Below are 20297 nucleotides of genomic sequence, written 5' to 3'. Positions count from 1 at the left end.
TAATGTGGTCCCCATTTTCAAAAAGGGGAGGAAGGAGGCCCCGGGCAACTATAGGCCAGTCAGTCTCACCTCCATCCTTGGTAAAGTCTTTGAAAAAATTATCAAGGCTCACATTTGTGAGAGCCCGGCAGGACAAATTATGCTGAGGGGAAACCAGCATGGGTTTGTGGCGGGCAGATCGTGCCTGCCAACCTAGTCTCTTTTTATGACCAGGTTACGAAACGCCTGGACACAGGAGGAGGGGTGGATGTCGTATACTTAGACTTCAGGAAGGCCTTCGATACGGTATCCCACCCCATACTGGTGAACAAGCTAAGAGGCTGTGATGTGGATGACTGCACAGTCCGGTGGGTGGCGAATTGGCTGGAGGGTCGCACCCAAAGAGTCGTGGTGGATGGGTTGGTCTCGACCTGGAAGGGTGTGGGCAGTGGGGTCCCGCAGGGCTCGGTCCTTGGACCGATACTCTTTAATGTCTTCATCAGCGACTTGGACGTGGGAGTGAAATGTACTCTGTCCAAGTTTGCAGATGACACAAAGCTATGGGGAGAAGTGGACACGCCGGAGGGCAGGGAACAGCTGCAGGCAGACCTGGACAGGTTGGACAAGTGGGAAGAAAACAACAGAATGCAGTTCAACAAGGAGAAATGCAAAGTGCTGCACCTAGGGAGGAAAAATGTCCAGCACACCTACAGCCTAGGGAATGACCTGCTGGGTAGCACAGAGGTGGAAAGGGATCTTGGAGTCCTAGTGGACTCCAAGATGAACATGAGCCGGCAGTGTGACGAAGCCATCAGAAAAGCCAATGGCACTTTATCGTGCATCAGCAGATGCATGACAAATAGGTCCAAGGAGGTGATACTTCCCCTCTATCAGGCGCTGGTCAGACCGCAGTTGGAGTACCGTGTGCAATTCTGGGCGCCGCACTTCAAGAAGGATGCGGATAACCTGGAGAGGGTCCAGAGAAGGGCAACTCGTATGGTCAAGGGCCTGCAGACCAAGCCCTACGAGGAGAGACTAGAGAAACTGGACCTTTTCAGCCTCCGCAAGAGAAGGTTGAGAGGCGACCTTGTGGCTGCCTTTAAGTTCATCACGGGGGCACAGAAGGGAATGGGTGAGCATTTATTCACCAAGGCGTCCCCGGGCGGTACAAGAAACAATGGCCACAAGCTAGCAGAGAGCAGATTTAGACTGGACATTAGGAAGAACTTCTTCACAGTTCGAGTGGCCAAGGTCTGGAACGGGCTCCCAAGGGAGGTGGTGCTCTCCCCTCCCCTGGGAGTCTTCAAGAGGAGGTTGGATGAGTATCTAGCTGGGGTCATCTAGACCCAGTACTCTTTTCTGCCTATGCAGGGGGTCGGACTCGATGATCTATTGAGGTCCCTTCCGACCCTAACATCTATGAAGCTATGAATCTATGATGCAAAGCCCCTAATTCCTCCTCGTGTCTATGGAAGAGGTACGGGTTTCACAGTCCCGAAGCGCAGACCCCAGAGCAGCGCCAGAGATCCCGTGAGCGGGCAGCACTGGTGCACACACAGGCAGGGGTGAGGCAGGGCTCATCTCCGTCTAACTCCAGCATGTGTCTACCGGAGGGAGCGAAGCGCTGTCCCAGTCCCGGCGCTGCCCAGGGCCCCTCCCATCACCCCAAACCACAGCCCGCACAAGCCCCGGGGCTGCCCCACTCCGCGCCGCACTCGCAGGCTGCATGCGCTGCCCCCCAAGACCCACCTCATCCCCATGCCCAGGCTCGGGGCGGGGTGGGGGGCAGCTTCAGTCTCCTCCCTTGGGCCTGGGCAGCAATCCCCAGAGATCGTGGGGGCCATTGTGTCTATCTATGGACATGCGCGCCTCATATGTGCTGCTCACTGTGTCCCAGCTGCTCTGTCCATTTTCTCCATTTCTCCATTTCTTCCTGGCAAACCAACCTGCTTAGCCACCATTGTCGGCACCCCCATGCATTTATAGCTATTTATTGGTCATCAGGGGTCTTTGGTTTTCTAATTTTAAAAAATCCCCAATTTTTTAATTTAAAAAGTAATCCAAAATCCACATTTTTTAATTTTTAATTTTTTTTTTTAATGAAACACCACATTATATCTGTATCTTAGTGGTGTTTCATTTTAATCATGGAGAAATGTGGATGTAGGGTGTGAAGAAGTCCTTTGCTCTCTTTCTTCGTCTCATGGCCTGAGACAGCCTCAGCCCAGCCCCCTCCACGTATTTACTCCAGTTGCGTGATTTAAGTCCACCTGGGCCACGGGGCCTGACTCAGAGAAATACCAGTGGGAGGGCGGCCTGGCTCTTCCTTTGTCCTGGGAGAGGCACGCTGGGGAGAGGACAGGCAGTCATCGTGGATCTCACTCGCACCGAAGGATGCTCCTGCCGAGCTCTTCTACCCTCGGGATGAAGAAGGGAGCACCTCCCCTGACATTCAGCCAGTGTATTAGGGATATGGAGTTTAGTCACGTATTCAAAGGGTCCTCAAACCTGGCACCGGAGCATCTCCTCCTCCGCGGGCCCCAAAACATGTGGGCTCTCATCCTGCCCTTGGAGGTGTCGGGCGGTGGCTGGGGATTCTCGCTCCCTTGCTTTACTTCCACCAGGGGCAGCTGAAGAAAGACAGTAGATACTTCGCAGAAACCAACCTGGGGCCCAGCCTCTCCCCCAGGCTTGAAACAACTCCCCAGCAGGACGTGGGCAAGCCGCAGGGGCTCGTCCAGCTCAGCGCTGCCCCAGGGCCTGGCACTGAAGTCCCCGTGTCCTGCTTCCTCAAGGAGTAGGCAAGGACAAGCGGCATCACTGCTCCCCGAGGGATAGCTCTGCTCATTCAGTGCCCAGGCGCTAGGACGGCCCAGGGAGGAGGGTGTGGGGGACTGGAGGCCTTGTCCTGCATCAGGAAATGCTCCAACAATGGAGAGAGAGATCCAGATTGCAAGACTTGGCAGCCAGGAGGAGCAGATGTGAGAAAACTCCCAGCAAATCTCATAGCTGCAAAGTGTGTGAACTGTTTCTTTCCTCCTTGCCCCTGTGGCAGGGACGCTTAGGAAAATAAGGGGGTTATTGTTAACATGATGGGCAACTGTCCTAATAATGCTAATAACTACCAGTGCTAACTACCAACTAACTATATTAATTTGAAAAAATACTAAGACTAATTCCCAATAGTGCTAATACTACTGGCTACAGACAGTAAAGACGAACAATACAGATAATTGAATAAAAGGAACAAAAGACAACTATGGCTACAATGAAATGCGACAACACACTAACTTGACTCTTCTCATCTGTGCCAACCACAGAGTGAGCAGGAAAACTCCTCTGCTTTTATCTCAGAGCAGCACCATCGTCACGGCAATGTGATGGCAAAGAGGGCACGCGTCACAAAGCAGCCTGAGCCTGGCCTTGTTGAAGCGTAGTCAGGCAGGGACACTGGGCCAGGTCCTGTACCCAGTGCCCCACCAGACATTGCCATGGTGCTTAGGTGTCTCAGGGATCCTCTTTGTTCCTGAACCCCAAGCAATGCACAGGGGCATTTCCTCCTCCCCTCCGATGCTTTATTATCCCTTAGTTGGAGAGCAAGAATAGGCAACTTTGTTGTGTTAATGGATGCCGGTTGAACCAGGATTAAAATTAGATGCCCAAGCACCAGGAACAATGGGTTCAATCCTGTGTTGGTTGAGCCAAAGGCTAGGCCCATTTGGGATGACACGAACGGGGTTAACTCATGAACATCCCCAAACTGAGCCTTGTTTGTGAACCAGGTCCTGCTTTGAACATCCAACCTCAGCAATGACCCACCCATGGGACAGAGTCTGGCCTGCAAGGGGGGACGGTGGAGTTGTCCTTCCCTTTGTGCATCTAAGTGGCAGTCTGCCTTGGCCACACCACTCCTGAAAGACCCCTCGGGCTGGGACAGCCGGGAATGGCGTAAAGCAGCTGGAGATGCCCCCTGTGAGGCCAGGATTGCAGGGCATGAGCGTCATTAGTTATCAGCATTTTTAGTAATTAGTAGCCCCTCATGTTAGGAATATCCTTTGTTCATAAGTATGGTAAACCAGGGAACGTGGAGGGAAGGTGGCATTCAGTGCGAGTACATGGCTTGCTGGGCGCTCTCTTTCACTGCTGATGTTTTGGGTTGCCAAGTCTTGGAAACTGGTTCTCTTTCTCCCCCTTGTCGGAGTGTTTTTCTAACAAGGATCATTGTCCAGGGCTGTGCATGCTCCTGCACCTCCCGCATGTCCTGTCCCTTGCCTCCTCTTGCAGTCCAGTGTGTGCAATCTCTCCTGCCTGTTCTTCTCCTTATCAAACATAGACAAGGAGGGTTGGAAGGGACCTCAGGAGGTCACATCTAGTCCAACCCCCTACAAAGAACAGGACCATCCACATCTAGATCATCCCAGCCAGGGCTTAGATTTGCCTGGCCTTGAAAACCTCCAAAGATGAAGATGCCCCCACCTCTCTGGGTAACCTGTTCCAGTGCTTCACCACCCTCCTGGTGAGAAAGTTTCCCTAATATCCAACTGCAACCTTCCCTGCTGCAACTTGAGGCCATTGCTCCTTGTCCTGTCATCTCTGCCACCACGGAGAACAGTCCAGCTCCATCCTCGTTCGAACCCCCCTTCAGGGAGTTGAAGGCTGCTATCAAATCCCTTCTCAATCCAGTCTTCTCTTCTGCCAACTGAATAAGCCCCATTCCCTCAGCCTCTCCTCAGAAGTCATGTGTCCTAACCCTGTAGCCATTTCCATTGCCTTCCATTGGACTCTCTCCAGCTTGTCCACATCCTTTCTGTAGCGGGGGGCCCAAAACTGGACACGGGACTCAAGATGTGGCCTCGGCAGTGCAGAGTAGAAGGGAAATAATCACTTTCCTCAATTTGCTGGCAACCTTCCTTGTTCTTCTCTTTCTTTTCTCAGCAGGACGGTACCTAGACTCCTGGCAGCCCCGGGCAAACTTTCAGTATCGGGCCCCACATTGCCAGTTATAATGATTTGTTGTAGCGAATGTCTTTATCACATTTGTGGTATCACTGTCTTTAAATAGTTTGTCCTAAATTGGTAACATTGCCAGTATGGTATATGCTCAATTATGTAAACTTTTTTGCAATTTTATTTATTTCTTTTTTCCATTTTCAGCCCCCCTTTCTGTCTGGGCCCCAGGCGGCTGCCCAGTTTGCCCACGCCTGTATCTGGGTCTGCTTTGCAGCTGTTTCTCCTGCTTCTCCATCTGTCTTCTTCCCTTTCTCCAGCTGAAGAAAGTGGACACTACTTTGCTAATGGCAGTGAAACAAGAGCTCTTTGGCACACCTATGCGTTATTATACATCTGTAATGTACTGAGGACACTTCTACATGATAAGGCCCATACAATCAGAGTCATGAGGGCACCTAATTCACTTTCATCTGAATGTGGGTGTTAGACACCTCACGTTATGGACCTGGATCCTAGTGGGCTTTTCAAGCAGGTCAGTACAACAGATGGGCATTTTCAAAGCCATCGGTCAACTCCCACCTCGTACCATCCGTGCCTAACTCCCTTGGACACCTCCATTTCTGCCCGGTGCCGCCTTCTAAGCACTGAAGGGCTGTTGTTCCTCTAGGTCCAAGGAACTGATTCTTTTCACTGCAAATCAGAAGAAAACCAAAACATTTCAAAGACAGAATGAAAAAAACATGTTAAATGGCAAAAAGCTCTGAGTGGTTTACTGTCACTTGGACAGTATGCTGGCTGCTCTGCTTAGTAAGCACAAGCAGCCCAATGCAGTGAATTTGTTTGGACAATGGTAACAGCTTCGAGCAGGAGTTACCCTTCCCCAGGTTACTACAAAGAAACAATCCTTGCGGCATCTATATTTATACTCCAGATACTCAAGTTGTGTGCCAATGTGTCTGTGTCCTTTTGCCAAGATGCTCATTTTCCCATGTCCCTTTGCCTAGCTCACACACTTGTAGCACCTTTAAGAGGGATGTGGTGCCACACTTTAAGAGGGATGTGGATAACCTGGAGAGGGTCCAGAGAAGGGCCACTTGTACGGTTAAGGGCTTGCAGGCCAAGCCCTATGAGGAGAGACTAGAGAACCTGGACCTTTTCAGCCTCTGCAAGAGAAGGTTGAGAGGCGACCTTGTGGCTGCCTATAAGTTCATCACCGGGGCACAGAAGGGAATTGGTGAGGTTTTATTCACCAAGGTGCCCCCGGGGGTTACAAGAAATAATGGCCACAAGCTAGCAGAGAGCAGATTTAGACTGGACATTAGGAAGAACTTCTTCACTGGGACTAGTGACCCGGATCAAAGACAACAAGAAGTCCTTTTTTAAATATGTAGGGGCAAAAAGAAGGTACCGGGTGTGGCGGGCCAGTAGGGGGCGCTCCTGCACTGAGCAGCCCACCTCACTGCACCTGACCACCTTCCTGGCTCCAAGTGCCTCCCTGGGGTGCCTCCCGTCCGGCCGATCCCTCCCCTGGAGCACCCCCGCTAGCCTGGGGTCCCGCTGCCACCATCCATGGCTCTGGACTCACTTCTGGCTCTGCGCACCTTGGAGAACACAGGCCTGATCGTCCAATGGGTCCTAGACCCAATACCAGCACTTGGGGCACTTCCCCAAGTCAGGGGCTTATTAGGGAAGCCTGCCTTAGTCCACAGACCTAAGGGGCCTCCTCGGCATAATTCAGACCCACCCCTCAATAAGTCTCCCACACCGGTCACAAAGGAGAACTTTATTGATTACAGGGGGTAGGGCGGAAACAGGGTAAAGGTAGAGCAGTATCACAGAAATATCATAGGAATATCAGAGGGATCCCATAGAGCAAACCAGTACGGCTGAGGTAGCCTTTTGATCTCGCATCTGAGTTACTGGAAGCTAAATATCTAGTCTGATCTCGAGTAGCTTACTCACACGCATTGTCCAGAGGTGGTTAGAGTTTCCCTCTGGAGGCAGGGCACTCTTGGAGCATGCGGTGATGAGGAGAGAGCCTGTATCAGATGGTGAAGCTCCTCTCCCAGGTTCAGATTCACCTGGATGACCGCATGGCTAATGGCTGCCTTCTTCCTGGCCCGGGCCTTTAAATAACCTTTCTGACCTCAGCAGCCCGGTCCAATCGAAGCTGCCAGTGCTGGCCACTAGCCAACCAATTTAAAAAGCATCACGGGTCACCTGGGCCGGTGAGCGGGGCTTTTTCCTCCCCATCCCCAGGTGACCAGAGCATCCGCCTCCCAGGCACCAGGCTTTTGTCATGTAGACAGGGAGGAAGATCCCCGCCCTGAGGGATTCAACACCAGCCTCTCACGCTGGCAGAGACAGATTTCTGGAGAAGGACACAGACGGTGGCATTTCTGCCACACCGGGTAACATGGGGCCTCTGCAAGACACGCTAGGAAATCTGGTTGTCACACCAGACGACAAAGCTAACCTATTTAACAATTTCTTTGCCTCCATTTTCCTGAGCAGGGACTGGATCAGCCCATCCGCCAGGACCCCCTCAGGCCCTGGGGAAGGTGCACCCAGACCTAGGGTCAGTGACGATCTTGTCAGGGAACTTCTGGAGGGACTGGACATATTTAAACGAGCTGGTCCTGACGACCTCCACCCCAGAGTGCTGAGGGAATGAACAAAGGTCATGGCGGGACCCCCTGGCACGGCTTTATGAGCGCTTGTGGTGCTCTGGTGTGGAGCCAGAGGACTGGAAAAGGGCCAATGTGGTTCCCATTTTCAAAAAAGGGAGGAAGGAGGACCCAGGAAATTATAGGAATTACCTCGATCCTGGGTAAGCTTTTTGAGAGAATTATCCTGACGCATGTCCACGAGGGGACAGCAGGGGAGGTTATGCTCAGGGGCAACCAACACGGGTTCATTAGAGGCAGGTCCTGTCAGACCAACCTGGTGGCCTTCTACGACCAGGTCACAAAATATGGGAAACTCCCTTCTTGAGAGCACGGAGGCAGAAAGGGATCTTGGAGCCGTCATTGATTCCAAGATGAACATGGGCGGACAATGCGAGGTCACGGTTGGCAGAGCTAACCGGACCTTATCGTGCATCCACAGGTGCATCTCAAGCAGGTCCAAGGAGGTGATCCTCCCCCACTACGTGACACTGGTCAGACCACAGCTGGAGTACTGTGTCCAGTTCTGGGCACCCCACTTCAAGAGGGATGTGGACAACATGGAGAGGGTCCAGAGGAGGGCCACCTGCATGATCCGGGGACAGCAGGGCAGACCCTACAATGAGAGGCTACGGGACCTGAACCTGTTCAGCCTTCACAAGAGAAGGCTGAGGGGGGACCTGGTGACCGTCTATAAACTCACTAGGGGGGACCAGAAGGGTTTGGGGGAGACCTTGTTTCCCCTAGTGCCCCCCGGGATAACAGGGAATAACGGACACAAGTTGTTGGAGAGTAGGTTTAGATTAGACATCCGTAAAAACTGCTTCGCAGTCAGGGTGGCTAGGATCTGGAACCGACTTCCAAGGGAAGTGGTGCTGGCTCCTACCCTGGGGGTCTTTAAGAAGCGGCTCGATGCCTACCTGGCTGGGGTCATTTGAGCCCAGTCTTCCTCCTGCCCAGGCAGGGGGTCGGACTTGAAGATCTACAAGGTCCCTTCCGACCCGACGTCTATGATTCTATGATCTGTCAAGGTCCCTTCCGACCCTACCAACTATGAAACTATGAAAGTTAGAGTGGCCAAAATCTGGAATGGGCTCCCAAGGGAGGTGGTGCTCTCCCCTACCCTGGGGGTCTTCAAGAGGAGGTTAGATAGGCAGCTGGCTGGGGTCATCTGAACCCAGCACTCTTTCCTGCTTATGCAGGGGGTCGGACTCGATGATCTATTGAGGTCCCTTCCGACCCTAACATCTATGAATCTATGAAACCTGCTTCTTCAGCTCTTCTCTTATCTCAGATCCTGTCCTCATTTATCTTTTCTTTACTCTTTACCTTCTTTACTTCTTTTCTTAGATCAGTTTCTCTGTTCCTTAGGGTGCTCTCATTCTTTACCATTTCCTATCAGATCGTTCAGTGGTTAGCATCAGCTTCATGCCTTGGATCGGATGGTGGGGATAGGGCCTGGGGCTGTCTGCTCTGAGGTGCACGTGCAGTCGCTGCCAGCATGGAGCTGATGCTGGGGCCGTGGAGCTTCCCAGAGCCGAGGCTGGCTACAAACAGCTGTTCAGGGCCCTGCAGCCCAGTCATCAGCTCTGTGCCAGCAGTGGGGAAGAGGCCGGGGTTGCGCTGCCTCAGGACTCTCCCCCACCGTCCACTACAAGCCGCGCATGCACCTGCTGGTATGGAGCTGATGCCAGAGCCTGGAGCAGATGTTTCCAGCCTCTTGGCTGCAGCCGGCCCAGGCTCTGGGTAGCTGCTGCCAGCCACGGAGCCCAGTCTGCTTGCTGCAGGGCTTGCAGCTGCCCAGCTGCCTGCTGGGAGAGTCCTGGGCTTTGTGGCTGGCACCAGTTGCCTAGAGCCCAGGCTGGCGGTGGTGTGCTGAGCAAAATGGCCTCGCATGACATGCTTGGCACACGTGCCAGGGATTGCTGACTCCTGGACTAGAGCATGAGCTGGCTGTTTCCTTTCTGTAAACGGCTCTGACGGTCTGTTGCTCTGTCGAGAGTCCCTGGGTGAAACCCTTTGATTCCCGGTGAAAGTGGTTGTTCATCCTTTGTGGGGAGGTAGCAAGGACAAATACAATGGAAACAACATGGGAAGCTTGTTAATCTACTACGTCATAATTGGAAACACAGAGCACTTCTAGGTGAGCCTGCTGTAACCCAAAAGATTTCTAGCATAAAACTTTCCTGTTGGGCTAAGAATTGCCTAAAAACTGGTTTGGAGAAAATAAAAGTTGCAAATGCTTTTGCTTTTTAGCCCTAATTTACCTCCAATCCCAGTCTGTGTGGTCAACATCTGGGGGTGGAAAACACCTCCACGAAGGTTACTGGAGTTCCTGTGCCACCATCGGTGCCACGCGGCTGCACCAAGGGAGGGAGGAGGCTCGTGGGTGAATAAGAGCATGGCCCAGCTTGAGCGGCCTCGTGGTGAAGAGGGCCAAAGGCCCGAGATCAGGTCCAGGAAAAGCAGTGTCCAACTTGCATGGGACGTCCTCTGTGTGACCCCGAGCAAGGAGCCAGCGCAGGGGAGATGGAGGGAGAGAAAAGGGGGAGTGAAGGCCCAAGAGACAAAGCCATTGCAAACCCCAGGCAGCCTCCCACTCCTAGCCCCAGCCAGGCTCTGGGCAAAGGGCACCCAGAGGCACTTGGCCTTGAGCCCCAGCCCTGGGCTGCTGGCACTGCAGGGGGTGGTAGCTCCAAAGCTGGTGGCAGCCCCAAGGGCCCATTCTGGTGGCCGCGCTCGAGTCCTCCAGGGCCACTGAGTGCCAGGACAGACTGGCCTGGTGCCACCTGCTGCAACGGGACGGGCTAGTGGGTGCAGACAGCACCTTGCACCTGGGCAGCTCCCCAGGGCAGAGAGGAGGGGACGGGGGTGGGTAGAGGGGACTCCTCCAGGGTCATAGAGAATGGGAAGCCAGAGCGGCCTGTTTCCCCGCGTGGGGGGTCCGTTCCCCGGCTGTTCCCCCATCACTCAGTGGCACAGTCTGAGCTCGGACCCAGGCCCCGACGCCCAGAGCGAGAACCAGGGCCGGATTCTGCCCCCAGCGAAGGAGGCCGGCGGGAAGGTGAAGATCGGGGCCTCGGTGTCAGCATCGAGAAATGACACCTGCCCCCCCGCACAGTCCAGACACACCCACACCCTCCTGGGCGCCCGGCGCAGGGACAGGCGGGTGGGAGCAGGGGCCGTGAGAGCCTGGACCTGATCCCCACAGCGCTGCACTGCCCAGATCCCCTCCTCGGGGCTCAATCTGACCCATCCCTTCCTCCTCACAGACTCTCTGGTGACCCCCACGGCCCAGTCTCCCCGCCACATCTCCACCCCCACCTCCACCTCCCAGCAGTGTCTCCCGGAGGTGAATCCCTCCCGGCCCAGCACACACTGGTTCACATCAAATCTCTCAGGATTGTAGGGCACAGGCTGCCGTGTGTCTGTCCATCTCACACTTCTCCGATCCGCAGAAAGGACGAGGTAGGGATTTGCCGTGTCTGGATCCAGAGTCACCGTCGCTGGCAGAGAGAATCGCAGCGTCAGGGCAGAGCTCAGCCCGGGGCAGACGGGGCCATTCCTCGCCCTCCCCAGCAGCCCCGTCCTGCCTCTGACCATCCTTGGCCCCTGGAGCTGCCTCTGCCCTGGGCCCGGGGGCTGAGCACCGACAGCCCCGCAGCTCCTCAGCCGGGCACAGGGAGAGCCCCTGCCCTGGGGAAAGGGAGGACACAACTCAGGCAAGGACAGGAAAATCCCAGCCCAGTGCCCCAGGCCCCAGCACAGGGGGGTTGGTGCTGGGCTGGGAGAGGGTTTGCCTCTTGTCCAGGGGCAGCCATGGGCTCTGCGGGATCACTGTGTTAAACCCCACAGCTCCCCAGCGCTTACCCTTTGTGTACGATCCCTTTGGTACCCTTTTGACCTTCTCCAAGGTGGACGGCAGAGTCTCTGCAGGGGAAAGGGGCACAGGTATCAGACTTGTGGTGTCTGGTTCATGCTCCTGACTTAGACCTGCCTTGGTCCTGAGCCCCTGAGACGGAGCAGACACACCGGGGAAGCTCCTCCCCTGCTGCTGGGACTGTGGCTGCAGAAGCTGCTCCACATCTCCCTGCTCCCCTGCAGCACGGCCTCCTCCCCCAGGACCGGGCAGGAGGGACCTGCAGGTGCAGGCACAGGAGTAGGAGGAGAAAATATAACAGCCACGGATCCAGGGGAGCTCAGTGCCCAGCCCATCCTACCCCCTTAGACACTGGGGTGAGGGACTGAGTGACAGAAAGGGACAAGCAGCGGGGGTGGAGGGGGAGCCTGTGGGAAGAGGATAAGCTTCACAGCTCTCTTGTTCACTGGCTGAGGAGACAGGCAAGAGCTTGCACCGGCTGGGGAAGTCCAGGGGTCCAGACAGAGTTGTCCTCTGCTCCAGCAGCCCCTGTGGGGGTGCAGGATACCAGAGGTGCAGTTTCACCCAGGCTGCCCCCAACCTGCCTGCTCTGCTCCCTCCCTGCTCCTCTCCTGGCCCTTGGGAGCCTCCCCCCTGCACCCCTGGGGTCAAGACAGCAGACTCCAAACCTGACAGCCTGCCTCATATTTAATTTCAGCTCTTAACTTTGGTGGCCTGACAGGAGGCACTGGGGGCTCGCTCTGAGTGGGGCAGGGCCCGCAGCTCCCACTGCCCCGGCTGCAGGTGCCCAGGCTGAGCAGCGCTGGAGCCGCAGGGGCCCTGCAGCTCTGCACCCGGGGCAAAGGGGCACCCAGAGGAGCCCTGGTTCATCAGCAATTCGTGCAAAGGCAGAGAGAGGCCCTGGCCTCATGTCTTCATTCCTGTTACCTGCGATATCAGTCCAGCACGTTTAGTTCATCTCCCAATTAAAAAAGATGCTGGCTCCAAATTCAAACCAACTGCCTGTCTCTTCTTCCTCAACAAGGACACCTCCCTCTTCCCTTCTGCAGCCCCCTTCTCAGTACCTTGAAACTTCTTCAGAGTCTCCTGTAGAGCTAGTGTTTGTCCAGACAAGATGCTGAGTCTTGTTTCCAGCTCTGGGCAAATCCCCTCTGGCAGCTGCAACTGCTCCTTCCTGCACCTGGGAAAAACTAGTCCATGTTATTTGATTTTCTTTTTGCCACTCAGCTACATGGTAGAAACATTGGGTGGATGGCGGGACCTAGAGACTGACTCTGGCCATGTGCCTCAGCCAGAGGGGCAGGGGCAGCACAGACAGTGGCAGTCACAGGCGACGCATAGGAGGAGCCCGGGGCGGGGGGGAACGTGCCCCCCATGACAGGGCCAGTGGTGCTGAGAGAGCTCGCCAGCTCTGGCCCCACAGCCGACGCCACCCACTAGACTCAGGAGGCACCAGTTGCCCATGGTGGCAGTGGCAGCTCCCCCAGAAGTGACCGATCCTCAGCAGGCATGTTTTCTTTAGCTCCAAAATGTCCAGGACATTTCCTGGGATCAGAAAGGAGCAGAGACTTCATGGGCAGTTGGCTCAAACTCTGGCCAGGACTATTCCCCGGGGACAAGAGGGGGAAAGCCCAGATTACACCTTACAGTCTTCAGGCTGCCAGTGCCCAAAGCCATCACTTCCCCGAGGAGAAGAGGGGGATGTTCATGCTTCCCACCTCAGGGACAGTCCCAGCGCTTGCTGTGCTGTGGTGCCCTGCAGGGATGTGCCCATTGCATTATCTCCAGGACCCTTCCCTCTATGGGGAGCCAGGTGGAGCCACGTACCTGCTCAGCGTGCTCCTCATGTCCTAAAGGGAGAGACAAAGATGGAGAAGTGAGCTCAGTGCAATGCCCCACACCGGGGACCCCCTGCCCGAGGGGACGCACTTTGTCCTCAGACTCGGAGTGCTGCACACAGGATCTGGGGAAAATTCATCCCCTTTACAAGCCCTGATTTTGTGACCCCCCCAAGAGGTGTAATAGGGCAGCCACGCACCTTGGGCAGTGGACGCGCGCAGGGTGGCAGGGGCTGGGGCTGATATTCTGCATCTCCCATCACTGCCACCACGTGCCTGTCCGGGGCCGTTGCCCTTGTCACCCCTCCTCAGTTATGCACCTGGTCCTGGCAGACCCAAGATTTAGCCCTTTCCCTCCCCTGCACTTGGACGGGAGACATGTCGTGTGCCTCACCTGCAGGAGGTCACTGGCAGCCTGCTGGCACTTCCCCTCCAGCTCCCTGATCAGGTTGGTGAGACGGGAAATCTCCTCGGAGAGTTGGGTGACCATCTCTTCCTGACTCTTCTCAATCCCGCTCTCCACCTCTCCCAGCTCGGCCAGCACGAGTCGCTCTTGTTCCTCCAGAAACCGGCGCAGTCGCTCAAATGCAGCCACAACCTTCTGCCTCTCGGCTGCTGCCCTTTGCTGCCATGAACAGAGAGAAACCATGTCAGGGAGGGTAGCTGCTTTGGGGAGAGTCAGGGCATGGTTTGTAAGGCCCCATGGTCCTGACTGTCCACATGGCTGGGACCCCCGACCTCCCACCGCCTGGAGCAGAGCTGGGGGTAGCTCAGGTCTGGGGCCCTGCCTGGGATCTCTTCACTCCTCATTTTGCAAAGGTTTTTTCTGTTTCCCTGAGAGCAGGACCTTAAGGAGGGGAGAACTCCATGGCTGTCAGCAAGGAAAGCTTTCCTCTCATCATCAGTAATCCTGGGTTTGTCTGTTTAAAAATCCAAACTTCTCTGATATAAACCCCAAATCCACATTTTTCAACAATTAAAGTGAAACACCGCTATATATATAGCTATCAGCTGACACAATTTTTTTGTTTGCAAGGCCTGGCTCCATGCACCTGCCACAACACCCTGCAACACACGGTCACAAAATGCCACGGTCACTGTCCCACCAAACATGCAGAGCAGGACACGTCCCTTCCTTCCTCCCCGACGTCAGCCGGACCTCAGCAGCACCCACCTGGTATTCCTGGTGTTTCTGGCTTTCACTCCCTTGCAGTGCTTCAAGCCTCTCCCTCTCTCCCCTTAGCAGCTGCAGCCGAGTCTGAATTTGTTCCTGAGGGAAGGAAAACTCCTTGGGTCAGTTTTCCTTGGAGGGGAGAAGCCGGAGTCTCTTCCCCGCACCAGAACCGAGAGGGCTGCTTGAGGGTGCGCTGTGAGCGCGACATCAGGGAAGTCCATGTTCTCAGGCTGGACCAGCAGCTCCCAGTACAGCGCACCCTTGCCTGGACGCAGCACCGAACAGTGTGCGCTGAACACAGCCGGAGCAGCAAGCAGCCAGTTTCCAGCTGGATTGTCAGCTCCTGCTCAGCCAGCTCCTGCCCAGCAGGAAGAGCAGATAGAAAACTGGAGCCGGTCCTAGGGATGTGCCACAAGGCAACACTACAACCCACGGGGAAGGGCAGACTGTCAGGGATATGCACTGAACAGAAAATAACACGGCCTTGAATCCACCGCGGTTGACAGTCCAGAGTGCCAGCCAGTCTTAGGCAGCTGGGCCGGGCAAGACACAGGTCTGGTCTCTGAGCATTGAAATAAAGAAACTCAGAAGTGAGACACCAGTCCTGAAATATCACAGCCCAGCAGTACAGCTACAGCTACAGCTACAGCTACAGCTACAGCTACAGTGAGATGCCTCAGAAAGAGCAGCATTAATCCAGGACCAGCGCAGCACGGCATTTGGTAGCCAGGCCTGGACAGAGACAGGGAAGGACGTGCTCAGATACAAAAGGAGGTCCTGGCCGTGCTTCCTGGACTCGGGCAGTGCCACCACGTCCCCTCTAGACCTAGCATTAGCCCTGAAGCCCCCGGCACCAATGCAATGTGCATTACTGAGACTTGTGCAACACGCTGGGAGCATCAGCTGGGGGAAGCAGCTGCTCGTGGCAGATCCCGTGAGCAGGGCCTGCCCTCCAGAGCATGCCACGTGGGCTCTGTCCGAGGGGAACCGAGTCTGTGAATGCGCTACAATCCCCCCGTCCCCAAGGAGTCCCCAGGCAGCTCCCAGGGAGGGTTGTAACAACTGAAGGGAAACCGGTGCCGGACACCCCCTGTTTCAGGACACAGCCCCGCACACAACCGTGGGTCAGTGACACTGGAGGAGGTTCACTGCTCTGCGTGTCCAGGGCCAGGGGAGCCACGTTCCTGCTTCATCTGCTTTCAAAGGAAAGAATTGATGACAAGTGTGTAGTAATTGGACGATTATAGGGTTAAAGTGTTAGTCCTTATTATTATGGGATGGAGCTGGAGACCAGCCCTCCCTGCTCTGTTGTGCCAGAGTTACTGTCATTTCCCAGGCAGGTGGTGTTTGTCCCCGAATCAAACAGCCGGGGTTTCGGGGCTGAAGAAGAGCACAACTCAGTTGTCTTTGCTGAGTCAGGAAAGTAACAAAGGGCATTTGGGTCCTTCTTGCCTCCCCCCAGGAGGATGGTTTGTACAGAGGCTACCACAAACCAGCCTCCGTGTGCAGCCACGCCGTTGTGCCGTGGCCGCGGGGCAGAAAGCCCCAGCGCCGCAGGGAGATGTACGTCCCCCCAGCTGCACAGCCGGACCGGGCCCGCGTGCCCGTACCTTGCACTGCTGCGCAGCCTCCTGGATGGGAGCCGCGGGGTGAGCTCGGTGCGCCCGGGACTCCTGGCAGATCACGCACATCAGGACCTGGTCTGTCTCGCAGAAGAGCTTCAGAGCCTCCCCGTGCTGCTCGCACACCATCTTGCCCCCGGCTCCCTCCGCTGACCCCACGCTCAGGCCCTTGACCACTTCTACTACATTTGCCAGCTGCCTGTTTGGGCCCAGGAGCCTCTGGGCAAAGGTCTGTCTGCACTGGGGGCAGGTGACGTCTGTCTCGGCCCCCTCCCAGCACGGGGCGATGCAGGCTCGGCAGAAGTTGTGCCCGCAGCCCATGATCATCACCGGGTCCCTGAACAACTCCAGGCAGACGGAGCAGGTCGCCTCGTCCCGGAGGCTTTGTACAGCGCTCGCTGTGGCCATGGCTGTGAGACGGGAGGGCACGGGGTACTTTCACTTTCCTGAGCTCAGGGCCGGGCTCACCCTGGGCTGTTTCCTTCCTGTGAAATAACTGCACTGATGCTGAGCTGGGAGGAGCCGGGGTCACGATCCAGCCCTAGGATCGCAGGGGATCTGGTAACCCTTCGTGGAGCAGCAGCTCGGCACAACTTGAGTGAAAACAGCAGAAAAAGGGTTTGAAGCCACTACACAATAATTCAACACACCCAACACTCCTCACTGCATCTGCTGTCAGCCAAGAGCTTTTCAGAGCTGTCAGGACTGTTATTTGGGGCTGAGAACTGCCTAAAACCTCAGAGCAGGCAAGTGTCTTTGGGTAGATCTGATATCTTTGGTTAGACCAAGTAAATAGTTGGGAAAAAGTTCTTTGCAAGTTTCCGGGCACAAACTCCCTTCTTCAGGCATTAGGAGACTCCTCCGCTGTTACTCCCAAGTTGGCGTAAGCAGGCATATTTACTACACAGTACAGGCGTGCACATGTAGACACGCACCTATACTGTGCAGTTATTTCAGTTACTGCGCAGTAAATGCACACGTGTAGATGCACCCAGCATCTATCAGAGCACTACAATCCCTCCCTGCCCCAAGGAGCCCCCATGCAGCTCCCAGGGAGGGTTGCAACAACTGAAAGGACACTCGTGCCTGTTGTCTCCTGGTTTCAAGCCACAGCCCTTCACACACAACTTTGGGCCATTTCTGCCGCGATGACATGGGAGAAGGTTCAGCTGCTCTGTGTGCCACTTCCCTGCTCCAGCTGGTTTGAAGCAGAAGGATCTGACGACAAAGACATCTCGGTCCTTCCCGCCTCCTTCCAGTAGGATTGTTTGCACAGACGCCTGAACAAGAGTGTTTGTGCCCAAAAGCCTGCAAACTTTTCCCCAATTATTTAGTTGATCCAATAAAAGATATCACATGTACCCAAAGAAACCTTGCCTGCCTATATCCTTAGACCAATATGGTTACAAAAAACAACCCTAAAAACTCAGGCTCTCCTGAAAGTGTTCAGTTTTCCCTGGACGAGCGGGATGGGGGAGATATAAAAGTATAAAAGAAAGAAAAATAATCCAGCTCTCCCCTCCATTGAGTCTGATCTCTCATGTTTCATTTCAAAGCTCTTCAATGGCAAAGGCTGCTCCAGACCTGACCCTGCACCTGCGGGGAGCCTGGTGCATCGCTCCTGAGAGGAACCATGCGGTTCTCCTCTCCAGCTGGGGCAGGGCCAGCGTCACCCCAGGGCACCTGCACGGGGTCGGGGGATCGGAGCCTCCAGCTGTCCCCGAGGACACCCAGAAACTAACACATGGGCGTCACTGCCACAGATTATTCAGTCTCTGCCTGGGGACTCTTCCAGCTCCCCGAAGTCCCAGGTCTTCCTGTGTGTCCTCAACCCGGTGATGTCCTGCTCCAGCATATCATCAGGTGGTTGCAGGCACCTGATGAAACATTCATTTCTCATGTCCTTGTGCCATCCCTAATTCCACACATTTGATCAGGATTTCACTGACCTGCAGGTTTTGCCCTTCCTCAAGCTGAAACATGTCAGCGCCTCCTGCCCAGCCGCTCGTAGAAATACAGATGACTTCCCATGGCTGGGTTTGATCTCTGCCCTGCTAGCCCCTCAATACAGTTCAAATCTCTGTTCAGGCATTTCCCATTCTCTGCCAGTTTCCCTGACAGAAGCAGACCAGGCGGAGGCTGCTCACACCCAGTTTAGTTTCCTGGTGCCCCTTAGGCCACCCAGGGACTCTGCTATGGCTGGAGCTGTGACCCCAGATCTGCATTGCCCTGCGCTGCTGTGCATGGATGGGCCTTTCTTGCCCGCCCCGCATTGCTCACAGCACAAGACTGAACAGCAACATGACGACCGCTGCTCCTTCACTCCGCACTTCCTGCACCACGGACCCTTCTTGTGGGATCAGGGGACAGCCGTGGAGTCAGGGAGAAACAGCCTCGTATTGACGGTCGGGGAGAGCAGCTTCGCCTGCAGCCCAGCTCTCAGCCTCACAACAGCCCCATTTGGAGAGACCGTCTCCAAACGATAATCTTTGGCTTCCCTGCCATTGCAACCCTGGCGGTCCCTGTACATCCCCCCTGGACTTTGCCCCGATCCTCCTGGCTGCTCCCCGGGCTCCTGCACCTGGGACTTTGCCCTCCTTCCCTGAGTTGCCATCGCTGGGATTTCCACCTCCCCTGTGTGGGTGGGTCTGTCTGTCCCCACAATGGCACCTGCCCTGCCTGTGTCACCCCCTCTCCACACCCAGCCCAGCCTCTCCAACCCTTCCCGCAGCCACAGACCCGTCCCCAGCTCCCATTTCTCACCCTGTAACCGCTGGTGCCAGTGGATCACGGGTAACAGCCCTCGCCCCTCGTGCCCCACAGGGACCTGCCCCCAGTGCCCTCCTGGCTCTCCCACAGCCCCATTACTCCCCAGAGCATCTCAAGTCCCGGCCCCTTTGAGCTTGGACCCGCTTGGCTCTCGCAGACCCCCGGGTTCATCATGCCTCGAGGGCCTGGGCAGCCTCCTCCCTTGGAGGGGCAGCGTGAGGGTGGCAGAGAAGACATAGCTGATTTCCAGCTACACTGAGCCCCCTGCCTGCCCCAGCCCTGCTCAGGTTCCTAGGCCTCAGCACGTCCCCAGCAGCAGGGTGGCTGCGTGCAATGGGACGCTGTATGAGGAGAGGGGCACAAGCAGTCTTGTGGTGTGTGGGGTCGCTGAGTACCTGAGCCCACGGGGGCTTGGATCTGCCACTGGGGCTATGTCAAAAGGGCCCAAACCAGAGTCGTGTGTCTAATCCCAGATGCTGTCTGTGCTCGTGGTCCAGGTCAGGCCGAAGGGCAGTAACCAGGGAGCTCTGATGCACAACAGGGTAGGCAGGGGCAAGATGCTGGGCTCAGAGGCTGGAGCAAGGCTGAGGCCTGGAGGGACACTGAGCACGTGGGGGTACCCCCAAAGGGAAGCACTTGAGTCTGTGTCTCTGTGACAGTGCCCTGGGATGATACAACACAGGCAACCTGCTGGGTGACAAAGCACAAGGGACCCTGAGCAAAAGTCACCGTGACCCCAGCTGGTGCCCAGAGCAGTTTGTAAGGGAGTGAGGCAGAGGAAGGGGAGGCACAATGAGCGGGGCTGCTGCCAGGCTGGTCTCCCTTGTGCCAAGGGCTCTGCTGGGCCTGATCCCTCTCTAGACACCAAGTCAGTGCAGGGGAGGAGCTGAGCTGAGCTGAGGCTGTTCTGAAGCAGTGAGCAGAGCTGGTACAGCATGGGCCGAAGCACCGGGAGCAGCAGCCTCATTCAGGAACTCCCATAGGGGCTGGGCCTCTGGCTGGGAGAGGGGAGCCGATGCCCAGAGCAGCATGTCCCGAGGGGCAGAGATGGCCTGGCTCTGCTTGGGGTTTGTATTCACTAGCGCTGGAGGACAGCCCTGGGTGGGGGCATGGTGGGTGCAGGCAGTGGCTGACTCCATTCAGGCACTACATTTTGCCACCTCGCTGATGTCGACTTTCCCAGGTGTTTTCTGTCTTTAGCCCCTGGATGTCTTGCTGTGAACACATGGAGTGTTGTCCATGAGGAGCACCCAAGGAGGTCCCCAGGGGCATGTCCCCATGGTGTGCTGTCATGCCAGGCAGAGACCCCTGAGCAAGATCCACATGAGCTGGTTCATCTCTGGGAATGACAAAGTCACATTAGCCCAGTGCTCAGCTGGGACCATCAGTTCAGCTCCTCAATGAGCGCAGTGACCCTAG

General features: G+C 55.8%; 1 protein-coding gene across 3 annotated transcripts; it reads right to left on the bottom strand.

Moving 5' to 3' along the window:
- Window positions 1-5100: 5100 nt before the first annotated feature.
- Window positions 5101-18052, bottom strand: LOC132243333 (zinc finger protein RFP-like). Of its 3 annotated transcripts, none has more exons than XR_009455747.1 (8): window positions 16098-18052; window positions 14488-14583; window positions 13708-13938; window positions 13303-13325; window positions 12540-12655; window positions 11466-11525; window positions 9863-11101; window positions 5101-5619 (listed from the first exon to the last, which is right to left on the bottom strand). XR_009455747.1 is itself a non-coding variant. In XM_059715180.1 (7 exons), exons 1-7 carry the CDS (start codon window positions 16515-16517, stop codon window positions 10566-10568), a joined length of 1482 nt encoding a protein of 493 aa, XP_059571163.1. In that variant the 5' UTR covers window positions 16518-18052; the 3' UTR covers window positions 6698-10565. The 3 variants fall into 3 exon arrangements, 1 of the variants encoding a protein (XP_059571163.1); XR_009455746.1 differs by lacking the exon at window positions 5101-5619 and adding an exon at window positions 6698-9643; XM_059715180.1 differs by lacking the exon at window positions 5101-5619 and having other exon boundaries at window positions 6698-11101.
- Window positions 18053-20297: the final 2245 nt, after the last annotated feature.

Source organism: Alligator mississippiensis, chromosome 11 (assembly GCF_030867095.1).
Source record: "Alligator mississippiensis isolate rAllMis1 chromosome 11, rAllMis1, whole genome shotgun sequence".
In the NCBI taxonomy this organism is placed as follows: Eukaryota; Metazoa; Chordata; order Crocodylia; family Alligatoridae; genus Alligator; species Alligator mississippiensis.
This window is presented reverse-complemented; position numbering and strand designations above follow the sequence as displayed.